The sequence below is a fragment of the Astatotilapia calliptera genome, chromosome 7 (genome assembly GCF_900246225.1).
Source record: "Astatotilapia calliptera chromosome 7, fAstCal1.2, whole genome shotgun sequence".
NCBI lineage: Eukaryota > Metazoa > Chordata > Actinopteri > Cichliformes > Cichlidae > Astatotilapia > Astatotilapia calliptera.
This window is the reverse complement of record NC_039308.1, coordinates 46,793,058-46,807,388: the sequence shown is the minus strand read 5'-3', so window position 1 is coordinate 46,807,388 and position 14,331 is coordinate 46,793,058. Positions and strand designations below refer to the sequence as shown.

The 14,331-nt window shown below is 40.2% G+C and overlaps 1 protein-coding gene across 13 annotated transcripts in view; it reads right to left on the bottom strand.

Annotated features, from left to right (window-relative positions):
* Positions 1–3,207: 3,207 nt before the first annotated feature.
* ap3b2 (adaptor related protein complex 3 subunit beta 2) overlaps positions 3,208–14,331 on the bottom strand; it is a 56,760-nt gene continuing 45,636 nt past the window's right edge. For 7 of the 13 annotated variants that reach the window (XM_026175205.1, XM_026175206.1, XM_026175207.1 and 4 more), the window contains 4 exons: positions 9,891–9,988; positions 8,929–8,949; positions 6,628–6,766; positions 3,208–4,494 (listed from right to left, as the gene is read on the bottom strand). In XM_026175205.1, coding sequence (XP_026030990.1) covers positions 4,308–4,494; positions 6,628–6,766; positions 8,929–8,949; positions 9,891–9,988 — 445 coding nt within the window. In that variant the 3' untranslated portion in view covers positions 3,208–4,307. The remainder of the gene's footprint in view (positions 4,495–6,627; positions 6,767–8,928; positions 8,950–9,890; positions 9,989–14,331) is intronic. The other 6 variants (XM_026175209.1, XM_026175210.1, XM_026175204.1 and 3 more) reach the window with 3 other exon arrangements.

Sequence of the window (14,331 nt, the reverse complement as noted above, 5' to 3'; positions counted from 1 at the left end):
CTCAGTTTGAACTTAAGTAGGTCGTCTTGACCGTGTCTACACGCCGAAATGCACTCAGGTGGTGTCATGTGATTGGCTGATTAGATATTTGCCTTAATAGCAGTTAACCAAGTGTACTCAATAATGGGGCCAGTGAATGTATATTATGTCACAGTGGAGGATGCTCAAATTTAGTCTTATGCCTTGTCCCTAATAGGACCTACTCAGGGACATGGCTCTGGCTTTGAGCACACAAACCCTCACTCAGGCTGCATTCAAATCTTCTGGATGTGAGGCTCAGCCAATCCGAGAAGGCTGACTTAAAGCAGCTGCAGTTTTTTGTCATGTCTCTTTTGAATTGTGAAAAAACAAGGCCAAGTGTAAGATAAGTGCTATTAGTTTTTTTTATTTATTTTTAATCATTTTTAACTGTGAGTCATGCTAAGCTGTATTAGTGCAATCTAAGAATAAAACCATGCAGCTAGAAAAAAAAGTGTTTTAATAAGTTGCCTTCAAATATATGTCTGAATAAATGGCCTTGTATGATGTTTTTGGAGGTTCATGACCTGCATAGGTGGTGTAATCAGCCAAAGTATCATAGCAAATGGGTTCCAAAACGTCTATACTTATGCACAGAATAGATTTTAGTAGGTTCAGTCTGATATTTTCCTGCACAAACTGGATCGGGCAAGTTTAGTTCAGTTTGAGTGGAAAACCAAAGATTTCAGAGTGCAGTGATGGGAAAGGACCAAATCATTTACAGACTACCTTAATATCTTCCTGAGAGACTACATCGATGATCCTATCAGGGATTTTGTAAAAATTGAAAGCAGATTTACAATTATTTTGTAATGCCTTAATCAGGTTTTTAAATAAATGCAGCTTTTTCTTCATCTCACATGTGTGTTTTTGCTGTTTTGTTGTATGAAATAAAAAACAAGAAAGACTTCCCACATCCTTCCTACGTCTCTTTACCATGACGTCGATGAACAACTTCATGAGGTCAAGGAAAGGTGTGAAGGAAAGTTTTTAAGGTCTTAGGAAAAGAGAAGCAGTCATGCTACTAATGTGTTGCTAGCTAACCTCATTATTTGCAAAATGTTCATCCAGCTGTTTCTCTTTAATACCACTTTGTTTACCAGCTTTTTGTTACTTTTAACTTTCGCGCTGAAATTTAGTAATTAAGAAATTGTGCTCCAGGGTTTTAAATGTCACTACAAAGATGCCGAACAGATGGACGAGTTCGATTTCAGCAAATACAGCAGGCTTTTTACAACTTCTGTTTTACTCTTCCTTATTCAAAATGCCAGTCTTGCTTCCTTCAGTTAAGGCAGTTGTCTGTGGTCGATTTGAGTAAAGACCATAAAAAAGTAGACACACGCAACACCATATCTGTACTTTTATTTGTATAACTATACTTGTAATACCTCAGGACCACATTTCACAACCACACACGGGTATGAGGAACTGTACTTTGGATATTTTGAAAGCAGATGAAACATATGGCCCTACGTATGATTTGGAGAATAGAGTTCACTCTTTTCTGTATTTTTACTTTTGAAAGTAGACTTTCTTATTGTTTACTTTCATCATCATGGCTGCTGGAGCGAACGGGCAAATAACAGACAATGCGAGGAGTACGTTAAAGGCCAAAATAAAGTCCTTTCACTACTCCTGTAGCTTTGGAAGATTACAGTTACAGTTTCCAACAGTAAAAAGAAGTGCACAGATACTGCTAGAATTAAGAAACATGCGTCTGCAGCACAGATGAGGATATTAAAAGGAAAAAAGGGGCATCAAATGTAATTAGCCACGAAACCAGCCTGACCACTGAGATGAAAAGCAACACTTAACTTGAAAATCACGCACATTATCTTCAGCACATACTCAAACATAATCTAAATGTTTCTTTACTAAATCAACTTTATGGAAAGCTGAATGGGTTGAGTTTTGTTTTTGTGAATATTTCACTTCAAAGCTTCATTGTGTTATTTACTAGTAAATATAGGCTGAGTTTTCTGAAAATAGAAATCTAAATGAATGCATTGATATTTTTGACAAATATTTATCTTTGCTGTATTGCCAAAAATCAGTTAAGTCTCATTTGGGAAAGCTAACTCTATAGCTACAGATAGCAACCCATTAGCTTGACACAAAACACGAGAACTGCTAGCTTTGCCTTCTCAGAAGTTAATATAAATTAGAAAAATATGCTACAGCTCTATGGTCAATATATTACTTCCTTTATGCACATAAACAAACTGAAGACACAACTACCACCTCATTAAATGTAGAATGACTTACAGTAAATGCTTGTCTACAAGACTCAGTTGAGAATTTAGTGGGCAAAAATCCTATTTTTTACAGTCCCGATTCACTTATACGAGAATATCACCAGCAGATAAATCATTTATCCAAATGATCATTAGGAAAATAATTTGCTGATATTCGTTAAGTATTTTTGTTGGCGTTGGGGTTAAACGCTGGGTTTAATTCACAGCAATCAGAGAAAAGCAACCAAAAAAACATTTCTGTATAATCAGCATGAGGATTTTTGTGATTTTAATGTGCTTCATGATGATGTCAAGTCAAGTGTTACAGTTTTTAATCAAAAGCGCTACTTCTTATTGTTAGGCTGATACTCACTCACACACAGACACACACCACACCTTACAGTAGTACTGCATTGCATGTTGCAATAAAACAGCATGTATACATTTCAGCTTTTATCAATGCCCCACTTACTGTGATGAACATGTGCACTTTGACAGCTAACCACATGCTAAAAATCACCAAATTATGAGATAAAACTCTGGGGAATTGTTCATTAATATTATACCAAAATCACATAGTTGAGGTTGAATGGTAGCCGTCTTAGATCAGCAATCTTCTTGTATCTTGTAATGATTTCAAATAACTGTGACAGTGCCACCCGATTTGAGGGAATATGATAGTCTTTTACCCACTCCGTCTATCTCAGAGTATCTCTCCATCTTAAAGCAGTTTGATAGCCCCTCAAACCAGTTGCAGCAGATGGATGCCCATCCAGAGGAAAAGGGAGTTTTTCTTGCTCACAGGGGGCATCTGATTGTTGGGATTTACTCTATATTGTTGTAAGATTTTTATCTTTTGTTGTGAATTGTAGCTATATAAATAAAATGAACTGAACTGAAAGTTGTCTCATCTTCATGTTAACACCATAGAAAGACCTCCTTTAGTTCCGACGAAAATCTGTGGAGGTCCAGTCTTTCCCCAGCGTATGATGTTGCTCATTTGTCATAGAGATGGTTTAGTCATTACCTGATATACATAAAGTTGGAATAAAAGCAAAAAGTATATAAAACCAGCAGTCGCAATGTAGATGGGATTATTTCAGTTTCCTACACATGGATTAAATCTAGCCTGAGATTTAAAAGAAAAAAAATCAAGGGAGCTCGTGAGTGAGCGACGTTTATGGTGTAGGACCACTTTATTGGGAAAATAAAGTGTCCTGATCGCCAAGAGTCACATATTCTTACTGCACAGTGTTAATAGCCTGAACCTAGTGAACATCTTACTGCACATGTTTTTGTTTATTTTTTGCTCACCTAATCTTTGTAAAGCCTGACTACAGCATTAACAGAAGGCGGATGAGTCCAGTTACTACTACTGATTGAAGATTCTTCTGGATTTTTTTTTGAAGATGTGTCCTACTTCAGATTTTATTATGTACCAGGTGAGAGCACAGAAAAATCTAGCATCACAAATTGGATTTGAATATCACGGATGACTTAGTCGTCGCTGTAGCTGATTTTGATTTCACAAATGATGAAAAATGCAGTTTATTCAGTCTTTGTCGATGACAACTGAGCAACTGCCTCCACTGAGGAAGATCACAGGCTGTGGCTGAACGTTTCAGAGCCACTGTTTTTTCTCAAAGTCAAGAATAAACCTGCAGCCTCGATTAATGTTTATCCAGGAAACAAATTCTGACATTAACTTTATACTAAAGAAAAGAAGGTTTAGATTAAGTAAATGTGAGTCCAGTAAGTCCAATTAGCTCCTCAAGGAAAGAAAAAAAACCCCAAAACGTTCGGAAATTAGTATTTTTGGAAAGTCAAGTAAAAACATTCAGGTTCAGTTTTAATTGTCAGGTCCAGGTGTGGCATTCACTGTCTCTGGGAGTCATTTCTAAAGGTTTGGGGCTCTTCTAACAAAACAAATGTTGTGGAAGCTTCCTCACTGACACGGCTCGCAGGAGATGCTACACTGACAAGTCTTAGATGATATGTGAGGGATGGCTGAAGTACAGGTGGAGGCGGAGTTCAAAGCTGGAGAGCTGGTTCGCGTCACTGCGTTAGAGCCTGGAGGATGTCTTTCACCAGCATCGTGCCGATCACCATTTTCTCACAGTTGACCGTCAGCTGGGCGGCTCCTTCCTCTTTGGTTGCCACGGTGACCAGCACCAAGCTGCCACTGGTCACCGTCCTGCCTGCAAACCTGTGGACAGGATAATCAGGAGGAGGAACAGGAGGACTGAGGTCAAGGCAGCAAAGATCAAGAAGTAAAGATGAAGCCACAGAACAAAGAAGGGATACACATCGCGTGAGTCAGTGAGACAAAAATATCATCTGTGAAACACAACGAGTGCAAAATTAGTGCAAAAAAATGTTTTTGGTTTTCTTTTCTAGAAATTTTCTAGAATACTCTGATCAACATTCTCAGAACTGCATCAGATCCTACTTCAAGTCAGCTGATTGTGAATATATGTGTAACCCTTTCCCCCCCTAAAAGCTTGAACAGCTGATGCCGTATCAGGTTTGTACAGATGATGTAGTGGTTCCTGAATGTCACAGTCACAGGCTTTTGTCATGTATTTCTTGTGTTTTGTGTCTGTGTTAGATTTGTTGGTTTTGTTACTTTCTTCTGCTTTCTGCGTTTCCTGGTGTCTGTCATCATGTTTAACGTCCACACAGGAAGCAACTTTTTTCTAGTGTTTCCTTCTATTATTGTAGATCTTTACCTTACAATATAAAGCACCTTGATGCAACTGTTGTTATAATTTGATGGTATATAAATAAAACCGGACTGAACTTAAACTAACAACAGTCCAACTACTTATGACCTTAAGATTTTCAGATTTCCTCTCACTCAAGCACACATTGTAATTTAAATAGGACTAAATGTTATTAGTTCTGTGATGTAGATAATGTCGTTGTGGTCATAAATGCTAATCCCCTTATATCTTGGATTTTTGAGACCAGATGTCACAAAGGAGAAGTGGATCTGATGGAGAAATAAAAAACACAGCCTACTTATTGTCATGTCAAGGTAGATCCTCCTGACAGCATTTGCTTCTTTATCATTTATTTTACTCAAGCTGGAACTAAAATTTATAGGTGTCTGAAAAATGTACACTTTGTTCCTTTAGTGCAGACCCTCCCAAAGTGTGGGGCCCGCCCCCTAGGGGCAGAGCCACTGCGGGGGGGGGGGGGGGGGGGGGGGGGGGGTATGAAAATATGAAAAGGGAAAAAAAACAAAAAACAAAAGCAATGCTTGGACACTGCTAGCACGGGGTGCCCACAAAAACGCAAAGCAGGAGATGAAGCATCGCTGAATATGTTTCCAAACCAACTTCATTCTAAGCCAAAGACTAGAAAATATGGTGAAGCATATCTGCCCTTTGGCTTCACCTGCACAAGTGCAAAGGTAGGTCTCCCCTGCTTAATTGCTTTTCCTGATCCTGCCACGATTTGTTCCCCCGGTTCAAATCCCGGACAAACAGTATCCCACAGTTGTTTATTTATCCTCCTTGAGGAGCCCATTTTGCACAGAGAGGCATTTTTTGAAAAATGTATTGATAGCAATGTTGAATATTATTACACAGGAAAAAAACAACTACATGTAAAATAAAATACTACATGACGCCTCTGCCTTTCTAAATAGAGGGACAGTAACTGCGCGTGTATGTGTAAGCGTGTAAATACTGCAGATAGAGACAAAATACTGTTAATCTGACTATCTGCCATTCTGCAATTCACCTCATGTAAACAATAACGTGGCGCACAGCGTGACGTGAAAAAAGGCACATACCTTTGACGTTGCGTGAGGTACTCTGTATTCCTCGTCCACACGTAAACGCAAAAAGGGAGTTTTAAAAAAAAATCTCCGTTTTCGGTGATTCGAAACGCCGTTTACGTGTGGACGAAACAGCTGCCTTTTCAAAAATACCCGTGCAGGTGTGGACGCAGCGTAAAAGAGTTAGTAGTTTATTTTATTGCTACCTGTAATATATTGCAGATTACTTGTATTTGCTTAATTGTTTACTAAATGTTTGAGGTGTGAAATAAACCGCAGTGGAGCAAAATATGGGTGTGTGTGGTTGGAGGATGTGTGCGTGCGTGTGAGTGTGTGTGCATTTTTCTTGTAAAACAAAGGGGGGCCCAGCAAAAAAAGTTTGGGAACCACTGCTTTAGTGGATTTTTAAAATCTGCGTAAAATACGTGAAGCCACACTTTTAAGGTGATTTTTTAAGCTGATCTTGGCAAAGATCTTGTTCCCAAATGATTCCGTGTCCTTCGCAGAAGACAAACACCACCCAGAGCGCTATTTGCATTAAAAGGTGGCTCAGATAACAAGACGTGTTTGCTCAGGAGTGATTTTTCTCACCTGCACTCTTTATCTGACCCACAGGGCACTCTGCTGAGGTTGGCAGCGGTGGTCACTCTCTGGACGATGGCGTGTTCGTTTCGGCACTTGACGTCCAAAGTTAGTTTCTCTGTGATCTCGTTCATGCCCATCAGCTGACCTGTGGAGGTTGTAGGAGCAGAGCACTGGTCAGACAGGAATCCTCTCCCTCCCAGCAGCAAAACAAGCAAAGCAGTTAATAATCTTAATAATAATAGTAGTAATAATAATAATAATAATAATAAGAAGAAGAAGAAGACAACATGTACAGTAACAGAGTTCATTTTTTAACCATTGCTATTCTTTTTCAGGGTATCTGCTAGCTTCAGACATGTACAGTATTATATACATATACTGTACAATGCAGTGAACATTGCTAAAGTTCTCAGAGGGACTGATGTAATATTCAGTACATCAAGAACTGTAAATGCTACTAACACTTAACACGGGAATGTACTCATGCTTCCCACTGAACACAGGATTTTGTTGGTGAATTTACAGCAAAAAAGAAGCAAATTTCTGACTGCTAACCAACTCGAGTCACCATTTTCCAGAGTATTTCCAAAGACAGAAATTCTGGTTGAAAGAGGTATTCAGTACTAATTTTCTCACTTGTGCGAAGATGGCTTGTAGAGAGCAACTGTTTGGTGATTTGCTGGTCAAAAGACGCCTGGATGTCCAGGTTAAAACTAGTATTTCAGTATTATATATCAATACTGCTCTGATGTAAAACAAGTCCTAAAATCGCTGCAATAATAAGTCAAGTGACAGAAAACTTAAATTCAGAAAATTTAGCTAAAACAGACTGCAGTCCGTTCGTAGTGTTAGTGTCTATGCATGCTTCATTTGAACTTTTTTATAACACCAACCCAAATTTAATAAAATCGTAGCTCCTTGCCAAGAGGTTGTGCAGTAAGTTGTGTGAGGGAGCACAAAAAAACAAAATAGGGGAAAAAAATTTAAATTGCACAAAATGTTGTGGGTCCCACAGAAAACCAGTCAAACGTTTACTTTAACTGCTCCCCACAAACAGAAATTTATGTTTTCTCTATTACACTTACAGGTAGATATAAAGTGTTTCCACAGCAGGAACTTTTTGTAGTATTTAAGAACTAAACCTGCATAAGGATTGTTTCAAGTCACAGCACAGGCATTATAAAACAGATATTTAAGGAACAACCACAAAGTCCCTCCCCCTAACTGAGAATGGTTCCCATTTTTATTACAACTGTCACCACCAGGGGCAGTGTTATACCAGTGAGTGTGGTGAAATGTTTTTGGATGTGTGCTGCTCTCTCAGACTTTAGCTACTTTTGGCCTTTTTCTCAAGGGGTCACACAGATGGATCCACATGCTTGATCTCTCATGTATACGAGTGAATATACTGAACAGTGTATAGAATCAGACTGCCAATGTAAATAAAAATGCAAGGAATGAAAGGTTACATGGACTTATTGCGCCATCTTGTGGTATGACCTGGTATTACAGGAGAGTAGGTCCCGCACTAGTTCAGCTTTGACTGATATCTCAACGCAACACTCAGATGTTTTGGACCTAAAGTCACAGCTAATCTGTTTCTTTAGATTAGGTCAATATCTTTGGCTCATTTTGAAAGGGTGTAAATCACTATTTAACAAACGTATTAACAATAGTTTGTTAAATAGGTTCCTTCAGTTCCCAGATCCTGATCTTAGTTCCTGGAACTGGTTAAAAAGGGGCTGAAGTTTTGTTTAAAAGTGACCAAAAGTCTGAACTAAATCAAATATTTGCTGATTTAAAAACTAGACCTCAATACGAATTAAAGACATTATCATTTCCTCTTGAATGACTATAACCTGGTTTTAACTGAGATGTCAAGACCTCTTTTGACCTGCAAAACAAAACCCAGTGCCAGTTAGACCGATGCACTACAAGATGACCAACAGTTCAAACTCCCAGCATGGTTGGTGGTTATCAGAAAGCACATGATCGAGTGCTGCTGTGAGCCAGATGTATATGTGAAAGACTGAATGAGGATCAGTGGATGAGCATTTCCAGCCATTCCTGGTGGAGCAGGAGAGTGTGAGCGGCAGGTTTGCAGGTGTCTGCAGCTACAGACCCGGAGATGCAGTTAAGTGTTGATTACCCAGGCAAGAAGGGAGGAGGGGGAGTCAGCACGAGGTGTTAAAGGAGGAGGGAGGAGGGGAATGGGAGGAGGGGGTGGTCTGTGTGAGGATGAGTTTGGCTATAGGAAAGGTGGCACACAGACAGCTGGGAACAACAAATCTATTAAAGCCAACTTACCTAGATTGTGTAATAGCTTCTCTATTGGGGAGAGTATGGAGAGGGAGGAACCGTGGATATGACACATGTTTAAAGAGTCATTGTGGGCTTGTTAGAGCTCAAAACTCGATCACTGTTAGGATGGAAAACGAACACCAGAAACCAGAAACATGCTGGGAACTGCTGTCTGCAGCTGCTCTACCATACACCGTCTAATGCAAACCTTTGGTTTGTATTGGTGGATTGAATGTAGCTGATGGACAAAAAACTGTTTCCTGCTCTGGAGGAAGGATGATGTGGAGACTCAGAAACATCAGGCAGTTACTTTGATGTTTACTGCATGTGGCAAATGACTTGCTCGCAATGTTATAAAAGAAAAACAAAACAAAACACACATTTGGAAAAGTGAAATATACTTTCTAATTAAAAGGTCCTCATTTCATCATGTCACACTATATGATGCACATTATCAACGGGTGACTGAGCATCACTGCATGCTTTCCTCTCTGCGTAACTGTTAAAGATCAAAGTGCAGATCTCAATGTCTTTGATCAGCAGCAATTTTTTCATTTGTATTTTCATTGATTGACTGTTCAAAAGTTGCAGCTATCAAATCAAGTCAAACCTGAAGTTTCATGTATGTGCTAACTTTTTAACTTTAGATATTCAGCATGTGGTTCCCACACGACTTCAAACATTTAACCCCATCACAACCCCATTTCATTCACAGTCTAATGAAATGAGCGCTATATTTGAACAGAATATATGAAGTGTATATTCAGAGTAGACTACTAACACTCAGGGACAAAACTTATGAGTTGCAGTGCTGCAGCATTAGCTCACTGGTTAACATGTTAACAAGCTCCCTGTTTGGACTATGCAACATTTAAAGATGTGTTGGTGTCAAAGCAGCAACTGAGACAGTGGTTTAGGGTCGCAACATTCAGGACATCAGAAATATTTTGTGGCCTATTTTCACTCACCTTGTTCCTTTTTAAACTCGTTCTCTGTCAGGAAGACGGGCCTCATCAGCTCCCCGACAGGTGGCTGGATCGACACGAAGAATTTCCTGGTGTGAGTGCTGAAAAAGGAGGAACGGTAGTGTCAGGGATTTGTATTTCGTCTTTTGTTCTTAAACTTCAAAGTTTCCCAAACAGCCCTTACCCTGGTGGGATGACAGAAGTGGAATAAGATTTTTTTAATTATACAAGTAAAATATCTGGTCTGACAGTCTGGTGGTAATTTTATGACTGTTTTCAAAACAACAGGAAACTGAAAATGTCCATCAGTATTTCTCAAAGCTTCAGTAGGTGTCATCAATATGTTATGCAAAACCCCCAAAGATTCAAATCAGTAAAGATTAGTAAAGAGTCAATGCAAACTTTCAAAAGCTGCAACTATTAAAGCTTGTGTCCGATAACAGCAATACTTTGGCGAGTTGTTGAGCTTTTTAGTCAGTTAAGCTAGGGTGACCATATTTTGATGTCCAAAAAAGAGGACACTTGGCTCAGTCATGAAGAACTTGCTTAAAGAAACATATTTAAACGATGCCTTCTCTGTGCGTAGAGCTGGGCGATAGAACGATAACGATATGTATCGCGATATAACTTTTACTCGATAGAGAAATTAAGCTATCGCGATAGACCTCGCCGCTCTTGTCCTCAAAGGAAAAAAAAAAAAAAAAAAGGTCAGCCAATCCAAATTAAGTAGCGCAGAGCCGAACCAATCACAGCCGCAGCGTCACGTCGCGTGGCTTGTTACGTACAGCACAAGTGCCAAGCCGCACGCACGTGTGTTTGTTTGGGAAGCAGCCAGCGGGTAATGGAGCCAGCGCGTAATGGAGGAAATGAGTGTGCCGACTAGAAAAATCAACCGAGCGTGACCGAAGAGAAAACAGATGATGGTTCCAATGCCGGAGAAATTGTCGAACGGAAGAGCCATAGAAGTTCCGTAGTTTGAAGGTATTTCGGCTATTTCAAGTCTGACAAAAAACAGAGTAGCGTGCACTGTAAATTGTGCCGAAAACAAGTCTGGAAATACAATAAACTGGTGCATGCGTCACACTGTGCGCCACGTTATTGTTTCGGTGAAATGAATTTCTACAATACTGTTAATTCTACTCTCTGCAGTGTTTAAATGCTTACATATACACACAGTTACTGTCCGTCCACACATACGACTCGGTTCTGCTTCTATGCCCCAGCTTTGTTTACTTTTTCCCACCGAGGCTTCTAGACTTCTGATTGGCCAACATTTCTGCACGGTTAGGAATCTAGCGCCACCTGCTGCTTTGGCATGTTCATAGCAGCGTTTTCCTTCATTTCTGCCTTTATGTGTGGACGGGATTATTTTTTTAAAACGAAAACGGAAAATCTCAGTTTTCAAAAATACCCGTGTACGTGTGGACGTAGCCTCAGTCTCTGACTGGAAGCGCTAATTCGTCATTCGGCTTTTGTCAGACTAAAGTAACTGTTAAAACTGTTTGAAAAGCTCAGCTATACAACAAGGAGAGATTGAGAATTTCCTTTTAGTTCTCAGTTTATTTGATATTGACAAAAGTTAGTCAGTTTTGTCTGTTCTTCTGTAAAACAAACTAAGATTTATTTTTAGAATTAATATTTTGTTTCTAAGTGGAATTGACAATTTAGTCTGTTTTGTTTGTTCTATTTTGAAACTTGAACGCTTTAGCGGCTGCCTTTTGTGTAGTTTGCAATATTTGCCTTTATTTATCTGAAAAAGTCTCATGTTCCTTAAGTACATCTACCCTGTTGAACTTATTATGGGAAATAAATATTTAAATAAAAACAAGCTGCTGATTATTTCACATTTTACTTGTGAGCAACGGCACATTTAAATCTTACAAATATAGTTATTTGGCTTATATCGTGATAGATATCGTTATCGCCTGAAATGAAAAAAAACATATCGTGATATGAAAAAATCTCATATCGCCCAGCTCTATCTGTGCGGTTAATGAATTGTGAAATAAAATCTGTCATATAGGACCTTACAAGTCAACAAGTGCAAAGAAAATAACTTAAAAACCTCTGGAATTAAATAATGGTACAGAAATAATGCCTCATGTGCATAAGAAAAATTACCAGTACTGGCTCGGTACGAGGGAAATTTCTTTTGCAGTTCGTCTGAAAAGATTCACTTGCGTTTTGGGATCTTTTAAACATCATTAGGCGCGTTCCTGCGCGCTGTCTGTCCCTTCTGTGAGCGCAGAAAAACTTACAAGTGCTCACAAAGCAGCAGTTCGGGGATGACTTCAAACACATGGGTCCTCTGTCAGAATGTAGGAAAAACCCGGACATTTTTATCAATCTCGAAAATCCCCCCGGACGCCCTGGACGTCCGGGGAGATTATGTCAAGCCAGCCTCCAATTCGAGACTTGCAGTCAAGCCAGCCTCGAGTTTGTTTTCTGCTCCCTGTGTATTCAAAGTATTACGGGAAGGGAAACCGGATTTCAAAATAAAAGCCAACTTCGAGTGAATTAACAGATATGTTAAGAACATACACTCAACAAAAAATTTAAACGCAACACCTTTGTTACTGCTCCCATTCCCCATGGGATGGACGTAGAGACCTAAAATTCATTCCAGATACACAATATAACCATCCCTCCCAAACAGTGGTCACAAATCAGTCCAAATGTGTGGTAGTGGGCACATCAGCTATATTGAGATAATCCATCCCACCTCACAGGTGTGCCACATCAGGATGCTGATCTGACGACATGAGTAGTGCACAGGTGTACCTCAGACTGTCCACAACAAAAGGCCACCCTGGAATGTGCAGTTTTTTGCGCTATTGGGGGTCTGGGGACCCAGAACCAGTCAGTATCTGGTGTGACCACCATTTTCCTCATGCAGTGCAACACATCGTCGCATGGAGTCTATCAGATTGTCAATTGTGGCCTGTGGAATGTTGGTCCACTCCACTTCAATGGCTGTGCGAGGTTGTTGGATATTCGTGGGAACTGGTACACGCTGTCGTATACGCCGGTCAAGCACATCCCGAACATGCTCAATGGGTGACATGTCCGGTGAGTATGCTGGCCATGCAAGAACTGGGACATTCTCAGCTGCCATCTGCCCTGAACAATGTGAACCATGATTCATCCGTGAAGCGCACACCTCTCCAACGTGCCAGACGCCATCGAATGTGAGCATTTGCCCACACAAGTCTGTTACGGCGACGAGCTGGAGTCAGGTCAAGACCCCGATGAGGACGACGGGCATGCAGTTGAGCGTCCCTGAGACGGTTTCTGACAGTTTGTGCAGAAATTGTTTGGTTGTGCAAACCAATTGTTCCAGCAGCTGTCTGGGTGGCTGGTCTCAGACGATCTTGGAGGTGAACCTGCTGGATGTGGAGGTCCTGGGCTGGTGTGGTTACACGAGGTCTGCGGTTGTGAGGTCGGTTGGATGTGCTGCCATATTCTCTGAAACGCCTGTGGAGACGGCTTATGGTTGAGAAATGAACATTCAATGCACGGGCGACAGATCTGGTTGACATTCCTGCTGTCAGCATGCCAATTGCACGCTCCCTCATTGCTTGTGGCATCTGTGGCATTTTGCTGTGAGACAAAACTGCACATTCCAGGGTGGCCTTTTGTTGTGGGCAGTCTGAGGTACACCTGTGCACTACTCATGATGTCAGATCAGCATCCTGATGTGGCACACCTGTGAGGTGGGATGGATTATCTCAATATAGCAGATGTGCCCACTACCTCACATTTGGACTGATTTGTGACCACTGTTTGGGAGGGATGGTTATATTGTGTATCTGGAATGAATTTTAGGTCTCTACGTCCATCCCATGGGGAATGGGAGCAGTAACAAAGGTGTTGCGTTTATATTTTTGTTGAGTGTATTTGGCTTCAAAATTTAAACATAACACAATTACCAAAGGCCTTCGAAACATGGTGTCTAACCAGATACTTGCTGAGAACAACATTGCCTTGGCCCTGGTGTGGGTCAGTAGATGTCTTAAATTGCAGTCTCTGATAAATGAGAATTTGGCTCCCTGGCACTTTCATCTCGCATGATGGCATTTGGTTGATAGTTCTTAAACTGTGATGGTGTTGACTTCATCAATATAGGAGCCAGACAAAATAAACAGCATTTTTCCATTTTAGAGCTTTCTGAAGTCATTGAAAACGCACACCGATATATGGTCAATTTGAAAGGGCCATTATTTTGAAAGGCAAAATAAGAATGATTGATATTGACATGGTATCACTATGGGGTTGTATACACTCAATATAGACTGCAACTAGTCTGTGGAAACATGAGTTTTCCATTCTCAATTAATTAAAAGAGTAGTTCAAAAATAAACATTCAGAGGGCTTTTACTTTGAAATCCAAAAGGAGATGGCTTTAATATTGGCATGTTGCTACTAGAATACTGGGGTATGTCAT